This window comes from Sus scrofa, chromosome 6 (genome assembly GCF_054392235.1).
Source record: "Sus scrofa isolate SSC_HxYL_T2T_F1_AM1 chromosome 6, Sscrofa_HxYL_maternal_Yorkshire_Landrace_v2.0, whole genome shotgun sequence".
Classification (NCBI taxonomy): Eukaryota; Metazoa; Chordata; class Mammalia; order Artiodactyla; family Suidae; genus Sus; species Sus scrofa.
The window spans coordinates 154955631-154976662 of record NC_139388.1 but is presented as its reverse complement, the minus strand read 5'-3'; the positions used below and the strand labels follow the sequence as shown (position 1 = coordinate 154976662).

Below are 21032 nucleotides of genomic sequence, written 5' to 3'. Positions count from 1 at the left end.
ATTTATTTTTTTATTTTTTGTCTTTTTGCTATTTCTTGGGCCGCTCCCACGGCATATGGAGGTTCCTAGGCTAGGGGTCTAATCGGAGCTGTAACCACCGGCCTACTCCAGAGCCACAGCAACGCGGGATCCGAGCTGCATCTGCAACCTACACCACAGCTCACGACAATGCCGGATCCTTAACCCACTGAGCAAGGGCAGGGACCGAACCCGCAACCTCATGGTTCCTAGTCGGATTCGTTAACCACTGCGCCACGACGGGAACTCCCATTTCATTTATTTTTAGGTGGATTCTTTATCAGCCATTTTACCAGAACTCAAAGTCTGATGAATTGTAAATAACTAATGAAGTTAGATCAATGATTTCTCAGTAATTTTTTTTTCCCTCTTGGATTAAAGGATGGCAGACTCCAGACCGGGGATCACATCTTGAAGATTGGTGGCACAAATGTGCAGGGAATGACCAGTGAGCAAGTTGCACAAGTGCTAAGGAACTGTGGGAATTCTGTCAGGATGCTTGTGGCAAGAGATCCAATTGGTGAAGTTTCCGTAACCCCTCCTACCCCTGCAGCCTTACCTGTTGCCCTGCCTGCTGTAGCCAACAGGAGCCCTGGTTCTGTGAGTATGCAAATTATTCTTTCCTCTTAAATCCAATACTGGGTGTGATAGACTGCAGGATTAGAAATGCTCTCAATGCCAGGTGCCATGTGGGTGTGAGTAGTGTCTCAATGCTCAGCAGCCAAGCAGAGGAGGACCCAGTTTGGAGATAACTAGACAAGTTTGATTTCTTTTTTTGCCGTTTCTCATGGTTAAGTCATTTAACTTCCTTGAGCCTCAGCTCCTCATCTGTAAAGGTCATATAGGTAGTAAGTTGCAAAACTGGGATTTGAATTTAGTTCTTTCTGGTCCATTCCAAGCTCTCTTTTTTTTTTCCTTCCAATCTTATTAAGATTTAATTGACATATAGTATTGTATAATTTTACAGGTACAGCATAGTGATTTAATTTACATACCTGATGAAGTGATTATCACATAAGTTTAGTGACCATTATCTCATATAGATAGGAAATTAAAGAAAGAGAAACAGCTTTTTTTTTTTTTTTTTTTTAAATTTTGGCATGCAGTGGCTTGATGTGGGATTTCAATTCCCAGACCAAGGGATTGAACCCTGGCCACCGAGGTGAGAGTACTGAATCCTAACCACTAGACTACCAGAAAACGCCCCCCAGTTTTTTTAATAATGAGAACTCTTAAGATTTACTCTCAACTTTTACATGTAACATATAGCAGTGTTAATTATATTTATTATGCTGTACATTACATCCCTAGTACTTATTTATCTTATAACTCTAAGTCTGTACCTTTGACTGCCTCAATCTAGCACCCCCGCTCCTCCCCAATTCCAGCTCTTTCCAATCATTTCACAGGCTTTGAATCAAGAGATAATGTGAGAGTTCCCATATGGAGCAGTGGAAATGAATCTGACTAGGAACCATGAGGTTGTGGGTTCAACCCCTGGTGTCACTTAGTGAGTTAAGGATCTAGCGTTGCCGTGAGCTGTGGTGTAGATCGCAGATGAGGCTCAGATCTGGCGTTGCTGTGACTGTGGTGTAGCCTGGCAGCTATAGCTCCCACTCGACCCCTAGCCTGGGAACCTCTTTATGCCGTGGGTGAAAGGACAAAAGACCAAAAAAAAAAAAAAAAAAAGAGAGAGAGAGAAAGAAAAAAAAGAGATAATGTGGCCAAAGGAAAGAAATAGTTTTTAAAAGGAAGAACCAGGAAGAAGAGAAAAGGGAAATGATTACGATGAGAAGGGGATGGGAAACTGCCTTTTCAGCATTCATCAGAAGGACCATTCAGTGTCTTCTGGAAAGTTATTTCCCTTTCCCTACTTGAAACCGTATGAATGGAGGTTTTCTGTTGGAGATATTAGAATCATTTTTGTGTTCTTCTCCAAACCAGTTACGAACATTTTCTTTTCCTCCATTATTCTGGTTCTCTAAAGCCTTCTACTTTGTAGTGAGGGACCAGTGTAGCTATGTGATAAGTGAGACTTTGATGCAATCAATTATTTATTTTCCTGTTGTTGATTTTTTTGTCTTTTTTTAATTAATGAATTTTATTACATTTATAGGTGTACAAAAATCATTACAACAAAATTTCACAGCATTTCCATCCCAAACCCTCAGTACATCCCCCCACCCCCCAACCTATCTCCTTTGGAAACCATAAGTTTTTCAGAGTCTGTGAGAAGTTCATTGTTCTGCAAAGAAGTTCATTGTGTCATTTTTTTTTTTTTTTAGATTCCACATGTAAGTAATCATATTTGATGTTGGTGTCTCATTGTCTGACTGACTTCACTTAGCATGATAATTTCTAGGTCCATCCATGTTGCTGCAAATGGCATCATTTCTTTCCTTTTAATGGCTGAGTAATATTCCATTGTGTATATGTACCACATCTTCTTGATCCACTCCTCTGTCAGTGGACATTTAGGTTATTTCCATATCTTGGCTATTGCATATAGTGCTGCAATGAACATTGGAGAACATGTCTTTTCTAGTCATGGTTTTCTCTGGATAGATGCCCAGGAGTGGGATTGCTGGATCAAATTGTAATTCTATTTTTAGTTTTCTGAGGACTCTCCATACTCTTTTTCACAGTGGTTGCACCAATTTACATTCCCACCAACAGTGTAGTAGGGTTCCTTTTTCTCCACACCCTCTCCAGCACTTATTATTTGTAGACTTTTGGATGATGGCCATTCTGGCTGGTGTAAGGTGGTACCTCATCATGGTTTTGATTTGCATTTCTCTAATAACGAGTGATGTTGAATATCTTTTCATGTGTTTTTTGGCCATCCATATGTCTTCTTTGGAGAATTGTCTGTTTAGATCTATCCATTTTTTGATGGTTTTTGTTGTTGTTGTTGGTTTTTTGATATTGAGTGGTAGGAGGTGTTCATAAACTTTGGAGATTAATCCTTTTTCAGTCGATTCATTTGCAAATATTTTCTCCCATTCTGTGGGTTGTCTTTTCATTTCGTTTAGGATTTCCTTTGCTGTGCAGAAACTTTTAAGTTTGATTAGGTCCCATTTGTTTATTTTTGTTTTTACTGTCATTACTCTAAGAGGTGGATCTGAGAAGATGTTGCTGTCATTTATGTTGGAGAGTGTTTGGCCTATGTTTTTCTCTAGGAGTTTTATAGCGTCTGGTCTTATATCTAGGTCTTTAATCCATTTTGAGTTTATTTTTGTGTATGGTGTTAGGGAGTGTTCTAATTTCATTCTTTTCCATGTGGCTGTCCAGTTTTCCCAGCACCACTTATTGAACAGGCTGTCTTTTCTCCATTGTATATTCTTGCCTCCTTTGTCATAGACGAGTTGGCTGTAGGTGCGTGGGTTTAATTCTGGGCTTTCTATCTTGTTCCACTGATCTATGTGTGTGTCTTTGTGCCAGTACCATATGGTTTCGATGACTCTTGCTTTGTAGTATAGTCTGAAGTCCAGGAGCCTGATTCCTCCAGCTCCATTTTTCTTTTTCAGGATGTCTTTGGCTATTCTGGGTCTTTTGTACTTCCAAACAAACTTTAAAATATTTTGTTTGAGTTCCGTGAAAAATGTCCTTGATAATTTGATAGGGATTGCATTGAATATGTAGATTGCCTTGGGTAGTATAGTCATTTTGATAATATTGACTCTTCCAATCCAAGAGCATGGTATGTCTTTCCATCTGTTTGTGTCATCTTTGATTTCTTTCATCAGCGTTTTATAGAGTTTTCAGCATACAGGTCTTTTGTCTTTTTAGGTAGGTTTACTCCTAAGTATTTTATTCTTTTGGATGTGGTGGTAAATGACTTCTCTTTCTGATCTTTCATTGTTAGTGTATAGAAGTGCTGTCGATTTCTGTGTATTAATTTTGTATCCTGCAACTTTACCAAATTCATGGATGAGCCCTAACAGTTTTTTGGTAGAGTCTTTTGGATTCTCTAGGTATAGTATCATGTCATCTGCAAATAGTGATAGTTTTACTTCTTCCTTTCCAATTTGGATTCCTTTTATTTCTTTTACTTCTCTGATTGCTGTGGCTAGGACTTCCGAAACTATGTTGAATAGTAGTGGTGAGAGCAGACATCCTTGTCTTGTTCCTGATGGGAATTCTTTTAGCTTTTCACCATTTAAAATGATGTTAGCTGTGGGTTTGTCATATATGGCCTTTATTATGTTGAGGTAGGTTCCCTCTGTGCCCACTTTCTGAAGGGTTTTTCTCAGAAATGGGTGTTGGATTTTGTCAAAGGCTTTTTCTGCATCTATTGAGAGGATCATATGGTTTTTATTCTTCAGTTTGTTAATGTGGTGTATTACACTGATTGACTTGCGAATATTGAAGAACCCTTGCATCCCTGGGATAAATCCCACTTGATCATGATATACAATCCTTTGAATGTGTTGTTGGATGTGGTTTGCTGGTATTTTGTTGAGGATTTTTGCATTGATGTTCATCAGTGAAATTGGCTTGTAATTTTCTTTTTCTGTGGTATCTTTGTCTGGTTTTGGTATAAGGGTAATGGTGGCCTCATAGAATGAGTTTGGGAGGATCCCTTCCTCTGCAAAGAAATCTGGTCCTGGACTTTTGTTTGTTAGAAGTTTTTAAATCAGAGTTTCAATATCAGTACTTGTGATTGGTCCGTTCATCTTTTCTATTTCATCTTGATTTAGTCTTGGAAGATTGTACCTTTCTAAGAATTTGTCCATTTCTTCTAGGTTTTCTGTTTTATTGGCGTATAGTTGCATATAGTAGTATCTTATGATCCTTTGCATTTCTGTGATGCGCATTGTTACTTCTCCTTTTTCATTTCTTATTTTATTGATTTGAGTCCTCTTTTGTTCTTGATAAGTCTGGCTAAGGGTTTATCAATTTTGTTGATCTTTTCAAAGAACCAGTTAGCTTTTTGTTTCACTGATCTTTTCTGTGGTTTTCTTTGTTTCTATTTCATTGATTTCCACTCTGATCTTTATGATTTCTGTCCTACTAACTTTAGTCTTGTCTGTTCTCTCTAAGCTGCTTTAGATGTAAAGTTGGGTTGTTTATTTGAGCTTTTTCCTGTTTCTTGAGGTGGGCTTGTAGTGCTGTAAACTTTCCTCTTAGAATGGCTTTTGCTGCATCCCATGGGTTTTGGAATGTTGCATCTTTGTTGCCATTTGCTTCTAGGTATTTTTTGATTTTCTTTTTGATTTCTTCAGTGATCCATTGGTTGTTTAGTAGCATGTTGGTTAGTCTCCATGTGTTTGTGTTTTTTGCAGTTTTCTGTTGGAGGTAGTAGAATCATTTTTGTTTTCTTCTCCAAACCAGTTAGGACCATTTTCTTTTCCCTCGATTACTCTGGTTCTCTGAAGCCTTCTACTTTGTTTGTTTGTTTTTTAATTTATTTTTTGTCTTTTTGCCTTTTCTAGGGCTGCTCCCGCAGCATATGGAGATTCCCAGGCTAGGGGTCTAATCGGAGTCGTAGCCACTGGCCTACACCAGAGGCACAGCAACATGGATCCGAGCCGCATCTACGACCTACACCACATCTCTCGGCAAGGCCAAATCCTTAACCCACTGAGTAAGGCCAGGGATCGAACCCGCAACCTCATGGTTCCTAGTGGGATTCATTAACCACTGCGCCATGACGGGAACTCCTTTTTTTTTTTAATATTTATTTATTTATTTTTAAAGCCTTCTACTTTGTAGGGAGGGACCAGTGTAGCTGTGTGATAGGTGAGAATTTGGTGCAATCAGTTATCTATTTTTCTGTTGTTGATGTTTTGAATTGAAAGCAAAGTACGATGTTTTTTAGATATTTTGCTCTTACAGAAATATTTTAAATTAGAAGACATAACTGATGCGTTTTAGGTCAATATTTTTTGTTCACAGTATTGTTACAATAATTAGTCTCACCACTTTTTTTTGGTGGTGTTTTTTTCTTATAAAGTAGTATTTTTTTAATTAAAGTATAGTTGATTTAAAATGTTGTGCCAATTTCCACCTATGGCAAAGTGATCCAGTCATATATATATATATATGTGTATATATATATTAAAATGTGTGTGTATATACATATATACACACATTCTTTTTCTCATTATCTTCCATCATGTTCTAGCTCACGAGATTGGATATAGTTTCTTGTGCTGTATAGTAGTATTTAACTTTTTCTTTTATATTAAGTTCTTTCAGATACAAATTTATGCAGAGTGTTTTCTAAGTGGCTGTATTTGTTTTCTGTTGTCATGTAACAAATTATGACAAACTTTGTTGATCCACAGTTCTGTAGGTCAGTAGTCTGGGTGAACTTGGCTGGGCTCTCTGCTTAGATCCTTACAAGGCCAAAATCAAGGTGTCAGCTGGGCTGGGTCTTAGCTGGATGCTCTGGGGACAATGCATTTCCAAGCTCTGTCGTACTCTTGGCAGAATACAGTTTCTTGCAACTCTAAGACTGAAGTCTCTCTTTACTGCCTGTCAGTTAAGGCCCTCTTTCAGCTCCTTAAGGCCCCCTGTCTTCCTTCTTACATGACCCCTCTCTCTTCAAACCACAGTTCCATTCCTTATGCTTCGAATCTTTAACTTCCCTTTCTGCCATCAGTAGTAGAAAACTCTGCTTTTGAAGGGTGTCTGGTTAGATTAGGCCCTCTTGGATATTCTCCTTTTCCCAGGAGTAACACAGAAATGGCACCAGGGATCAAAAGTCATGGAGATCATTTTAAAATTCTGCATACCATGGGTGCTCAGAAAATACTTGACAAACCTGCAAAAATTGATTATGTCCACAAAGTTAATGTAACTAAACATTGTATGTAATTAAAATTATTTTTTCCTTCCAGGACAGTTCTACTCCCTGTGAAACTTATGATGTTGAACTTATTAAAAAAGATGGACAGAGTCTTGGGATTAGAATTGTTGGCTATGTTGGAACTACTCATACAGGTAAATGAATCATTTCTATTTTATATTTGGAAATAATTGTAAAGGATGTTAAGGTTTCTAGACAGTAAAATTAAATATCTTCAGATTTTAATTTAAACATTGAACAATAAAACTATGAATCTATAATAGCAACCAGTTACTTTTCAGTGATTAGAGAATCAGAGTTTTATCTCAGTAGTTTTATAGCTGGCTTGATAGTCATTAACAAAAGAATTTAATTATCTAACACAGTGTATAACATTTGCGTTGTACCTTCTCTTAGAACATATATTTTGAATATTGAGCCTGTTATGTATTATGACATTTTATATGTGATATAGTAAAATCATTCCTGCATATATTTCATATTGTGAATGTCAAAAAAGTATTACTATTTAATTATCAAAAAAGATAAACACCTTAATCAGAATTATTTTTCTTTCATATAAAAGGAGTACATTGTAAGAGTAAATACACAGCCCAAGTATCTCTGAATCATACTCCCTCAACTCCTACATGCAAAGCTTTGGTAACTTTCACTGAAAGAGTTATCCTGTTATGATAAGAAATAATTACAGTAAGGAAAAGTAAACCTTTTTCATAAACATTTGCCGTTAAGATGAAAAGTCAGAGTTATGAGATGTTCTAGTTTTTTAAAATTGCAAGGTTAGAGAGTTAATTTTTTTAAAAGTTACAATTTTGCATATATAAAGCAGGTGGAAAGATTAAAAGTGCTAATGTATTCAAAGTCCTGAGTGAAATTCATGTCAGGCTACCTTGTGCTATTTTAGCCTAATGAAGTAACTGTTTTCAAACCTTTAGATTTTTCCAAGTGCCACCATTTTTAGGTTCAGAATTTAAATGAATTCCAAAAGAGCTAAGTATGGGTTGTATAATAATGTTGCAAAAAAAAAAAAAAAAAAGTATTGAGCAGTGCTTAATAGGCTGTCTGGTTGGAGAAATCATGGCTAAGTTCCTAAACTTGTGTTTTATGAACCTTTATTACATTAAGTTTTCAAGTTGTAAATCTAACAATATTCATGCGGAGTAAAATATTCATGCATTAGTAAAATGAACTAGTAGAAAATTGAGAAAATTTGGTGTTTATATTCCTGAATAAAAGAAGGAATCATTTTACTTCTTTTTTTTTTTTTTTTTTTTTTTTGTCTTTTTGCTATTTCTTTGGGCCACTCCCACGGCATATGGAGGTTCCCAGGCTAGGGGTCGGATTGGAGCTATAGCCACCGGCCTACGCCAGAGCCACAGCAACGCGGGATCCTAGCTGCGTCTGCAACCTACACCACAGCTCACGGCAACTCCGGATCGTTAATCCACTGAGCGAGGCCAGGGACCGAACCCGCAACCTCATGGCTCCTAGTCAGATTCATTAACCACTGCGCCATGACAGGAACTCCCATTTTACTTCTTTATCCTCAAAATGAAGCTTTTAGGCCTGGAGCAAGGGCTGGGGGAGCAGTGCTGAACCCCAAAACTGGAATATTTGGGAGTTCCTTGGTGGTCTAGTGGGTTAAGTGTCTGGCATCATCACTCCTGTAGTTTGGGTCACTGCTGTGGTGGGGGTTTTATCCCTGGCCCAAGAACTTCTGTGGCCAAACAAACAAATCAAAACAAAAAATAAAAACTATAACATTTTATAACAATATTTTTTTAACGTGTAGTATTTCAAAATAATTATTTACTTTATTCCATTCTTGGAGACTTTAGAGCAGTTGCTTTGCTTAGTTTCAGAAGGAGTAGAAAAATGAATATAAGAAAAGTCTATTTAGAAGTTCCCACTGCGGTGTAATGAATTAATGAACCAGCTGGTCTCTGTGGAGGCAGTGGTTTGATCCTTGGCCCAGTGCAGTGAGTTAAGGATCTGGCGTTGCTGCAGCTCTGGTGTAGGTTGCAGCTGTGGTGTGGGTTGCCGCTCTGGCTCGGATTTGATCCTTGGCCTGGGAACTTCTGTATGCTGTGGGGTTCAGCCAAAAAAAGAAGAAAGAAGAAGAGTCTATTCAAGGAGACAGACGTATAAATAACTCTCAGTTGTTTGAAGATAAATGAAATACATTTTAGCAGAGATGCCAGCAAACTCTCATCACATGGCAGATGAAAGTCTCATTTGTCAGAGGGAAAGGGAGAATTCAGAGAGAAAGGGACAGTTGTAGTAGGCATGGAAAGGAGAAGGATTTTGAGAGAAGGATGAGATTGACAGGAAGAAAAAAATGAGAAAAGGGATAAAATCATGAAAATACTTGATGATTTGGTAGAACATCATGAGTCTTGTGTGTCTGGACTTTTGTCTTATTGGAGGGATTGTAGTTGGAAGATGAAGTAACAAAAGTTTGGGGCAAATTATGGAGGTCCTTGAATGTGACTGTATGAAATTTTCCTTTTATTACGTAGATTATAGGGATCCATTGATGTTCATTTTCCATCTACAGACAATATTTTAAGTTTATTCGAAATTAAAATACAAAAATGTAAAATCATCCAGAGTTACGTTTTTTCTAACATCCCTTCTGGTCCTTGCCCATAGGCATGCATGCTTTTTATATAGTCGTAATTTATATGTATGCATATATGTTTTATCATATGTATAGAAGCTAACATAAGCAGTGAACTAAATGTAGGCAGGAAGACCTGTTGGGACACTCTTGTCTTAGTACTGGTGAGAATTGATGAAGGCTTATGCCAAATTAGCAGCAAGAAGGGAGATGGACCAAGAGAAAGAAGATAAGACTTAACCTGAACTCTCTCGAATTCCAGCTTATATTGGAGCACATTTCCTCAAGGTTTCATTATGAATTATTTTTCCAAAAGTAGGCATCAGTCAAATCATTTCAAATTCAGGTCACTTGTGATGGTGACAGTTTGAAATAATCCATCAATTTCTCTGCTTGTGTTCAGAATAGTATTTATCAAGCCTCCAGTCAGCCCCTTTAGCTAATTAACCTCTTGATATGAATTTTGCAATCACAGCCTAATTAGAGCTTTCTTCCTTTTTCCATATGTTTTGTGCACCTTAGGAGAAGCTTCAGGGGTTTATGTGAAAAGTATAATACCTGGCAGTGCTGCATACCACAATGGCCAAATTCAAGTGAATGACCAAATAATTGCTGTAAGTAACTAAGTAACTGCCCTCTCTTTTAGCACTGAATCAAGTTGGGGGAAAAAGTTACTATTATAATATGTACCCAAAGAGAATGGCTTAATAAAGTCTCATAATGTTTTAAAAATTAAATCTGTTAGCGCAGTATAATCTCATAATTTGGACTCTCATAGTCTTAAATTTAGTGTGTGTGTGTATGTTTTAAACTGCCTGTGAAAAAAAATTCTGTCTGTCTATTAAATATATGTACACATATATTTGAAAGATGCTCTAGTATCCGCCTAGAAAACACTTTTCAAGCACTTCTTTGTGTTCTATAAATTTATTAATTTTAGTTAATACACAAGCCATTTGCCTAAACTATTATCTCTTTGTGAAAGTAGTTTTTCTATTAATAGTAATTTTGAGTATATACAAAAGTAAGGTATTTTGTGTATTTGAGAATATAATGATTGCCTTTTATCAATTAAGATTGATGTTTCCTCAAGTTAATAGAAATTACTTAAATTTTACAGTTAATTTCTTTTTTCTTCCTTTTTTTTTTTTTTTTTTTCCATTTTGTGACTGCACCTGTGGCATATAGAAGTTCCTGGGCCAGGGACTGAATTGAAGCCACAGCTGTGACAGGTGTGGCAATCTGTATCCTTTAACCCACTGCACCAGACCGGGGATCAAACCTGCACCTCCACAGTGACCCGAGCTGCTGCAGTCAGATTCTTAACCTACTGCACCATGGCAGAAACTCATATAGTTAATTTTCATAATAATTTTGATGCATGTACACACACACATTTAGTTTTTGCACAGAAACAAATATTTATTGGTGTAATTTGAATGTTTGTCCTTCAAGTCCATCAAAGGATGCACCTTTCATGACCCTTGGCTTTTTCCATTATTGGGTTTAGGAAATGTGACTGGCAGTTTGGAGACCAGTGGTAGCAGTGGATGCTTTGGAGAAAATATTAGGGGGAAATCTAAAGCAGTGCTTTGGCTAGCTTGAAGAATACTGAGTAAAGGAGGCCTATTGGTCCTGATAGATTTAAGAATGTGTAATTGGGCTTGATTGCAATTGGTAAATACTTTTCTTTCCCACGCATTTTCAGAATACTAGAAAACCTAATGGAGGGAGATGAGTTTCTTCTGGAAAATATCACCTAGTGATACATGGTAGAGGGATGAAGTGTCGGATGGCCTCTTCAATTTTAGTAATAATGGCTTCTGTTGATACATCCTGAGAGCTGTGCATAACAACCGACCACCTTTAATGGCACTTTGCATTTTGAGTAGCATCAGAGATTAAGACCTTTTACTTCTCTCAGGCTTTAAGTTATTATTATTATTTTAGTTTTTATTTTTATTTATTTATTTTTTGCTTTTCTGGGCTGTACCTGCAGCATATGGAAGTTCCCAGTCTAGGGGTCAAATTGGAACTGTAGCTGCCAGCCTATGCCACAGCCACAGCATTATGGGATCCGAGTTGCGTCTGAGACCTACACCACAGCTCATGGCAATGCCAGAACCTTAACCCACTGAGCAAGGCCAGGGATCAAACCCACATCCTCATGGATACTCCTAGGGTTTGTTACAGTTAAATCACAATGGGAACTCCTCAGGCTTTAAGTTAAAATGTATGACTGAGGAATACAAGTTTAAGTTTGCTTTCTGGTTTCTCAGGACATTTGTCTGCATGTTTTACTACTCATTTTACATCCTTATCCAAAAATACTTTCTTAGGTATAATGCAAATTATTTTTGGAATGAAATGAATGGCCTAATTTTACCCTGCCTTTCCAGAATTAAAAGGAGTCGCTAACTTGAAACCTCTGTTTATGTATCTCTTAATGTTGTAGGTCGATGGTGTGAATATTCAGGGTTTTGCCAACCAGGATGTTGTTGAAGTGTTACGAAATGCAGGGCAAGTGGTGCACCTAACCCTGATTCGAAAGAGGACATCTTCATCTGCTTCTCCTCTTGAAGGGAACTCAGACAGAGGTAATTAATCCTGCTGTCCCTCTCCCCACCTTGTGGTCTGGATTTGGAAGAATAGCTCATTTATGGAAGTCGTTCTGTAAGTCTGGAAGAGAAAAAAATGCCCACCTTGTATAATGCATTAATGGAGCAGTGAATCAGCCATTTATGCATTGAGGAAGAGTTTCTTTTGCCTATTATAATGTGCCAGTTCAAATGTTAGAACACGAACCCTGACATGCATTAAGCTCTGAGAGCTTCTTTAAATGGAGATGGAAATTGTTGTCCCAAAAAGCTTCCACATTTCATTATTACTTATATTTGAATAATAAAGCTTTGCCGCCTTTTGTTCCAAGGGCTCTCATTTGTCTAATGCTTTGACATTTTGCAAACTTCAGGTTTCATATGACTTCTAATGATGTATTTAAGTCTTAATGTTTCTTGATTTACTTTGTGAACTATAGCAAGAGAAAATAAAACATGGATTTCTATCAAGAACATTTTCTTTTTTTTTGTTTTTTTAGGGTTGTACCCGCTGCATATGAAAGTCCCAGGGTAGGGGTCGAATCAGAGGTGCAGCTGCTGACCTACACCACAGCCACAGCAATACTGGGTCCAAGCCGTGTCTGCAGCCTACACCACAGCTCATGGCAACACCAGATTCTTAACTCACTGAGCAGGGCCCGGGATTGAACCCAAGTCCTCATGGTGGACTTGGTTCATGATGCTAGTCAGGTTTGTTAACTTCTGAGCCATGACAGAACTCCCAAGAACATTTTATTTGTAAAATGATATTTGTTATTTTGATTACAAAAATAGTAAATTTTCATTATGGAACAAATACATATTTGTATGCATGACAATTTTTAATTATTAACTTATAAATATCGATCAAAAATTTTGACAATCATGGGAACACATTGAATTTAAAACGAGTGACTGATTGTATATCTATCGAGTAAGAAATAATTCCATTAGAATTTGTCAGAAGATGAATACATTTTTTCCCTCCTTTGAGATAGAATGAGCCTGGAATCCTTTGCTTTCAACTGATACTGAGTTGTATTTACATTGGAACTTTTTAAGTTTTACGTGATAGTAGAAATTTTGCTGCAGAAAGATAGATGCCCTATACACTGCATTTTATATATGAAATTTAAAATTGTGTAAATAGTACAAATTGTACAAATGTTATATTGACCTTAAAAGGTTTACATAAATATTTATACCAATATAATGGTTTTTAGTAGCTCTGAAAAAGAGAGCCGTTGGCTTTAGTTTGCTATATTAAATGAACTATGTCATCTGCAGATACTAATTCTTTTTTTTTTTTTTTTTTTTTTGTCTTTTTGCTATTTCTTGGGCCGCTCCCATGGCATATGGAGGTTCCCAGGCTAGGGGTCCAATCGGAGCTGTAGCCACCGGCCTACTCGAGAGCCACAGCAACGTGGGATCCCAGCCGCGTCTGCAACCTACACCGCAGCTCACGGCAACGCCGGATCCTTAACCCTCTGAGCAAGGGCAGGGACCGAACCCGCAACCTCATGGTTCCTAGTCGGATTCGTTAACCACTGCGCCATGACGGGAACGCCTGCAAATACTAATTCTTTACTGGGGCATGCCTCCATTTTACTTTTGTATTGGCATAGGTTTTGACTAAATCTGCACTATTTCTTCCATGGTTTGGATGTCTTCCCTCTATGTTTCACTAGCACCTTTTGAAGAGCACTCTACTATAGCATTTATCACAGTGGATTGTAATTACCTGTTTTATGTGTGGGCCATTATAATGTGGGGGAGTGGTTATTCCTGTGTCCCCTGCCCCATCTAACACACCTCTGTGTGCCTTCCTTAGAGTCAGCATTTAAAGCAGTTTTACTGAAACATACTGCACAGCTTCTAGCTCTCATGTAACACTTTCCTCTACCACATTCAAAATCCTACTTTTTCTCCTCTAAACTACTATTATTTGCATACCTCCCATATATTGTGTACCAGTTTGTATACTAGTAGCATACAGTTAATCATGTATTGTTTTGTACTATACACTCTGTTTACTGTGTAACACTTTTCCCCAAGCTATACCAGCAGCTTCTGGCTAGCAGTTGTTTTGATAGCAGAGAGATGTGCGTTTAGTATGTATAGAGATTAATGTTCTAAAATATCCTAGGTGTGCTTTAAAATGTCATGCTAAGGAATTCCTGTTGTGGCTTAGCAGGTGAAGGACCTGACATTGTCTCTGAGAGGATGTGGGTTCGATTTCTGGCTTCACTTGGTGGGTTAAGGATCCAGTGTTGCCACAAGCTGCAGCAGAGGTAACAGATGTGGCTTGGATCTGGTGTTGCTACGTCTCTGGTGCAGGCTGCAGCTGCAGCCCCAATTTGACCCCTAGTTCCAGGAACTTCTATATGCCACAGGTGCAGTCATAAAGAGAAAAAAAAAAGTCATGCTGATATCATAGGAACTTTAAACTGGTGATATTTTTAAACTTTTTATTGTGAAAAATTTTCAATGTACAGAAAAATTGAAAAGTAATGTAGCAAATACCCACAAACTCACCATTTGATTTCAGCAGTTAACATTTTGCCATATTTACTTCATCTGTTTCTTTTTCTGAACTGTTTTAAGAGTGAATAGTAGCCGTCATGACACTTTAGCTCTGCATGCTTCAGTTTATAGACATGATAGCATCATACCAAAGAAAATTAATATTAATTCCTTAATATCAAATACCCAACACATACTTAAATTTTCCCAATTGCTCTCAAATGTCTTTTTTTTTTTTTTTTTACTGTCAGTATTGTTTATTGATATCCTAGGTAAATTCAACTACTGGAGATCACAGGGGCCTTTCTTCACTTTTCTAGGCTAACTGTAATGAAAGTAGATGTCAGATCAATTCACACATTTATAATTAATATTTACATACAATAAATATAGTATTGGGTAAATGACATATGTAAAGCCTCTGGATAGTTGCAGTGGTATTGAGTATTTGAACACCAAATGGAAACTTTGGATTTTTTTTCAAATCAATGACTAAAGTGACAGTAAAGATGCATGGTTAAGGAACAGGCCTGGCATGGCAGAAACAACCTATGAGTGGCACCCAGATGCTCACACTAAATTTTGAAAAAGTTATCTTACATATTTGTGTTTAATAGTTATGATGGTATAACCCTCAACCGATAAAAGATGAATTTCTGCTGCCGAGGAAGAAATAAACCTTCCTCATGGCTAACAGATTATGTGTCAACTGTGAAACGAATATTGAATTTATATTTTATCCTTTGTTCTCTAAGTTTAAAACCCTTATTTATTTATTTTTTTAATGGTAACTTCTTTTTTTTAATTTTATTTTCCCACTGTACAGCAAGAGGATCAAGTTATCCTTACATGTATACGTTACAATTACATTTTTTTCCCCACCCTTTGTTCTGTTGCAATATGAGTATCTAGACATAGTTCTCAATGCTATTCAGCAGGATCTCCTTGTAAATCTATTCTAAGTTGTATCTGATAACCCCAACCTCCCGATCCCTCCCACTCCCTCCCTCTTCCATCAGGCAGCCACAAGTCTATTCTCCAAGTCCATGATTTTCTTTTCTGAGGAGATGTTCATTTGTGCTCATGACAACACTGGATCCTTAACCCACTGAGTGAGGCCAGGGATCGAACCTGCAACCTCATGGTTCCTAGTTGGATTTGTTTCCCTATTCTCCCCCTAGCCTAGGAACTTCCAAATGCCATGGGAGTGGCCCTAAAATGCAAATATTAGATTCCAGTTATAAGTGATATCATATGGTATTTGTCTTTGTCTTTCTGACTCATTTCACTGAGTATGAGAGTCTTTAGTTCCATTCATGTTGCTGCAAATGGCATTATGTCGTCCTTTTTTATGGCTGAGTAGTATTCCATTGTGTATATATACCACATCTTCCTAATCCAATCCTCTGTCAATGGACATTTGGGTTGTTTCCATGTCCTGGCTATTGTGAATAGTGCTGCAGTGAACATGCAGGTGCACGTGTCTCTTTTAAGTAGAGTTTTGTCCGGATAGATGCCCAAGAGTGGGATTGCGGGGTCATATGGAAGTTCTATGTATAGACTTCTAAGGTGTCTCCAAACTGTTCTCCATAGTGGCTGTACCAGTTTACATTCCCACCAACAGTGCAGGAGGGTTCCCTTTTCTCCATAGCCCCTCCAGCACTTGTTTCAAATATCTTTTCTAGTTTCTTTCTTTACTTCCTTTCCCTCCCCATCCAAAACCTCATAAAATTAAGATCATTGATTTTATGCATTGCATTTATTGCATGTATTATGCTTCTTTGGTTTCTTAGCCTAAGAGAATACACAGCTCCTGCCTCCATGACATAGACTTTTTTTTTTGTTTTTTTGTTTTTTTTTTTGTTTTTTGTTTTTTTTTTTGGGTCCATACCCATGGCACATGGAGATTCCCAGGCCAGGGGTCAAATTGGAGCTATAGCTGCCAGCCTATGCCACAGCAACATGGGTTCCGAGCTGCGTCTTCAACCCTCACCACAGCTCATGGCAATGCCAGATCTTCAACCCACTGGGCAAGGCCAGGGATCAAACCCGTTGTCTTCATGGATTCTATTTGGGTTCGTTAACTGCTGAGCCATGATGGGATCTCCAACATAGACTTTTTGAAGGGATTTGTCTGTTTGTCATTAGAATGCTGTATTCAGAAGTTGATTGTTTCCTCGTGGTGTCATTTAACTTGTTCCTCTGTCCACTATTTTCTTAGGAGCCAGGAGCTAGAGCTAAAGCCTATATTCAGGTTCAATACCTTATCAGTCACATGTGGCTATTTAAAAATAACCTAGGGCGTTCCTGATGTGCAGTGGAAATGAACTTGACTAGTATCCACGAGGATGCAGATTTGATCCCTGGCCTCGATCAAGGATACGACGTTGCCTTGAGCTATGGTGTAGGTCACACATGTGGCTCAGACCCCACACTGCTGTGGCTGTGGCGTAGGCCAGCAGCTGTAGCTCCTATTCTCCCCCTAGCCTAGGAACTTCCAAATGCCATGGGTGTGGCCCTAAAATGCAAAAAAAAATTAACAAAAATAACTTAAAGTGATTCTTGTTCAGCCTTTCTTCTGTGTAGGAGATATATAGTGACTAGCATGCTTGAGATTGCAAGCTTACTGAGCTCAGTTTAGCTAAGGAAGAAACCTCTGCAAGCAGGGGAATTCTCTCCCTTTTCCTTCCCATGCACAAGGTTACTTAATGTAGAGTTGTTAAACTCATGATGATGTCATGTCAGAACCTAGGATTGCCCAGAACAGTGGGACTGGCTTCTTCTGCCTATCTGGCTCCCTGCCCATGACCACAGCGAGATCACATGACCCCACTATTCTTCTCCATCATCCCCCCACCGCAGCCCTCCCCTCCCGCCAAGGCCTTATTGAAAAGCACTGACTCCTGCTTTGTCATCGACTTTACCTTGCCTTTCTCTTCCCATTGCCTAGTTTTTTATTCTATTAAATACCAATACATGATTATTCTTTTAAGGAATTGAGAGGTTATCACACATAGCATTTTAAGTAAAGAAATCATATATGTAAGTTACCTGAGATGCATGTAATGAGGTTGTAAAATTGAAGAAAAGGGATGGAATAAGCTTACTTAAATGTGGTCTTCATCTTTGAGTGATTCAAGCTGGCAATTCTTATTTTAGGAACTGTGGTAGAACCACCGAAAACACCAGCCCTCTTTCTGACTGGAGCAGTGGAAACAGAAACTAATTTGGATGAAGATGAGGAAACTGAAGAAAGAATAGATAATCTAAAAAATGACAACATACAAGCCTTAGAAAAACTGGGTAGGCACAAAGCATTCAATTCAAAGCTGTCAAAGTAATTTGACTTTCTCATTTGTTAACCATTTTCTCTTTTTATAGTTAATATAATGTGAGGAATTTTAGAGGCATTTTTGGAGCTATAAAATAGGATATATATATACATATTTTTTTGCATGGAACTGATTTTATTTATTGATTTATTTATTTTATTTTTGCTTTTTAGGGCCACACCTGTGGCATATGGAAATTCCCAGGCTAGAGGTCTAATCGGACCTACAGCTGCCAACCTACACCACAGCCACAGCAACACCGGATCGAAGCCATGTATGTGACCTACACCACAGCTCATGACAACACTGGATCCTTAACCCACTGAGTGAGGCCAGGGATCGAACCTGCAACCTCATGGTTCCTAGTTGGATTTGTTTCCGCTAAGCCATGACGGGAACTCTTAAAATAGGATATTCTTAATATCAACATCTTATCATTTGTGGCAGTTGAGCACTATGCATATTATTGTCTAATCTTTGTTTATTTGCTTTTGTAGGATGGGAATTTTTTAATCTTGTCAGCATTTTAAATTACTGCACACTTTAGCTTGTATATTATCATTGATATAGACATGTTGCTATCTATACAAATAGTATTTCCTTTTCACCATAACAGTGTTTCATCAGATTGCCAGGTTGCTATATATTTATCCTTTATTTTTTTAAATTGATATGCAGCTTTGTCCTTGTGCTTTGATCTTTGATACCATGGCTGCTGTAGATGACTCAGTTCTATAAGCATGTTGAGTAAAAATCTCATACAGTTCCCTGTACAAAGACACTCAGGAAAGCCTTGCCATTTGAATGAAATGGGCAGAATACTTAAACTTCATCACTGTTCAGAGACTTTTTTTTTTTTTTTTTCTTTTTTAAGGGCTGCACCTGTGGCATTTGGAGGTTCCTAGGCTAGGGGTAGAATCAGAGCTACAGCTGCTGGCCTACACCATAGCCACAGCAATGCTGGATCCAAGCTGTGTCTACAACCTACACCACAGCTCAGGGCAACACCGGATCTCCCCGACCCACTGGGGAAGGCCAAGGATCAGTCCTGCATCCTCACGGATATTAGTCAGGTTGGTTTCCTCTGTGCCACAATGGGAACTCCCTGTCCAGAGACTTTTTGGCTTATGGCTTTGGGGATTATCTTCTCTCTGGAAAGAATGGCCTGAAGAAAGGAGTAAACCCCTCCTTGATATAGACATGTTGCTATCTATACAAATAGTATTTCCTTTTCACCATAACAGTGTTTCATCAGATTGCCAGGTTGCTATATATTTATCCTTTATTTTTTTATAAAGGATAAATATATCCTGCATCCTCACGGATATTAGTCAGGTTGGTTTCCTCTGTGCCACAATGGGAACTCCCTGTCCAGAGACTTTTTGGCTTATGGCTTTGGGGATTATCTTCTCTCTGGAAAGAATGGCCTGAAGAAAGGAGTAAACCCCTCATTCAAATTTAAAAATTTCCTATAGTTTGGAAACTTACCTTTTTTTTTTTTTTGACACACTTATATTGAAGTTAATTTTTGCTTTTTAAATTTAAGTGAACCCAGATTGATTTAGAGTGACCTCTCAGGTGAAAATCAAATGCATTCTAAAGTCAAAAATATTTTTAGAGGAATTCCCATCATGGCTCAGGGGTAATGAACCTGACTAAGGTCTGTGAGGATGCAGGTTCGATCCCTGGTCTCAGTCAGCGGGTTGAGTATCTGGCATTGCCCTGAGCTGTGGTGTAGGTTGCAGATTTGACTTCAATCCTGAGTTGCTGTGGCTGTAGCATAGGCTAGTGGCTGTAGCACAGGCTAGCAGCTGCAGCTCTGATTCAACCCCTAGCCTGGGAACTTCCATATTCCATGGGTGCAGCCATTAAAAAAAAAAAAAAATTTAGAAATATCTGCTCTTTTTGGATCAACATCACTACTTTTTTTTTTTCATGAGTATGTATAATTTTAGCTTGAGAGACCACATTCTTCCAACTGTTATGAAGTTAGCTCTTTTTTGCTGTAGAGGTGGAATAGTTTCCCCCTCTTCTCCTTTAGGTTCTTTAGCTGGTCTAACAATTAAATTGACGTAAGACAGATTAACACAAGAGAAAAACAAAGTTTCTATGTATAGGAGTCCCATAAAAATATGAGATCCAAGGGCAGGTTGGGCAGTTGAGGTTTCTGTGCCATCCCGAGCTAAGGAATGGGATAGGGGAGGAGAGTAACTGACAAGATGATAAGAAGAGCAGATGTTTGCAGATAGGTCTCTCAAATAAAGCTATCATCATTACCTTTGATGATAGCTCTTTTTCTGGTACAGGGCCCCTATCTAAATTCTTTAAGGTAGTTAATGGAGAGGCAAAAGTTATCCTGACCCTGCTGAGTCTTGATTGCCTTCATCTCAAAATAATCCACATGCCAAAGTGGCAGTATTTGGGAATAGCATATTCTGCTCCCCTTCATTACTACTGCATAATTGTTTCAGATCATCATACTACTCCCACCCCACCCCCACCTGTTTTTAAAAATCATTTTGGGTAGCCCAGGATTTTTTTGAGCTGCTGAAAACAAATTACTCTCTTTCCTCTGGTACTTAGGCCTTCGTGCTGTGTTTCAAAACTCATGATTGTCTGCTCTCCTTGTATGACTAAAGGGTAAAAATATAGTCAAAAGAATTGTAGGCGAAATGTCAACATTATTGTATAAAATATCTTTAAATATTATGTTTTACGCTTAGAATTCAACTAATGCGTTGCAAATTTTGTTCAAGTTAGCCTACCACAGAAGAAACTGCTGCCTGCAAGAAATTTAATAGAACTCTTAATGTAATTTCTTATGGAAATGTTAACAGAGTAGGCACAAAGGTGCAGAGTCCACATGAATGATACTGTTTGTAATAGGATCTTTAGTTAGTTATCTTTGAAATGTAATCTAGCATATCAGTTAATATAGTTACTTCATGGATATTCTTTTGTAAATCTGGTAATTTAAATTCTTTAGTGTTCATTAGTCTTAGTCTCTGCTTTTTGAGGTTAGCCTGTTTTAGTTAATGATTTGTATTATGTAATTAAGTATTATGTGCATCCAAGATTAGCTGTCTGTGCTGAAGGCTGAAAAAGCTGATATTGCAAGTTATGTTTGA

At 38.0% G+C, this 21032-nt stretch overlaps 1 protein-coding gene across 6 annotated transcripts in view; it reads left to right on the top strand.

The window, feature by feature from the left end:
- PATJ (PATJ crumbs cell polarity complex component) overlaps nt 1-21032 on the top strand; it is a 356992-nt gene that overhangs the window by 39615 nt on the left and 296345 nt on the right. For all 6 annotated transcript variants that reach the window (XM_021096561.2, XM_021096558.2, XM_021096560.2 and 3 more), the window contains exons 8-12: nt 400-618; nt 6864-6966; nt 9975-10066; nt 11908-12049; nt 17732-17875. In XM_021096561.2, the coding sequence (XP_020952220.2) occupies nt 400-618; nt 6864-6966; nt 9975-10066; nt 11908-12049; nt 17732-17875 (700 nt within the window). The remainder of the gene's footprint in view (nt 1-399; nt 619-6863; nt 6967-9974; nt 10067-11907; nt 12050-17731; nt 17876-21032) is intronic.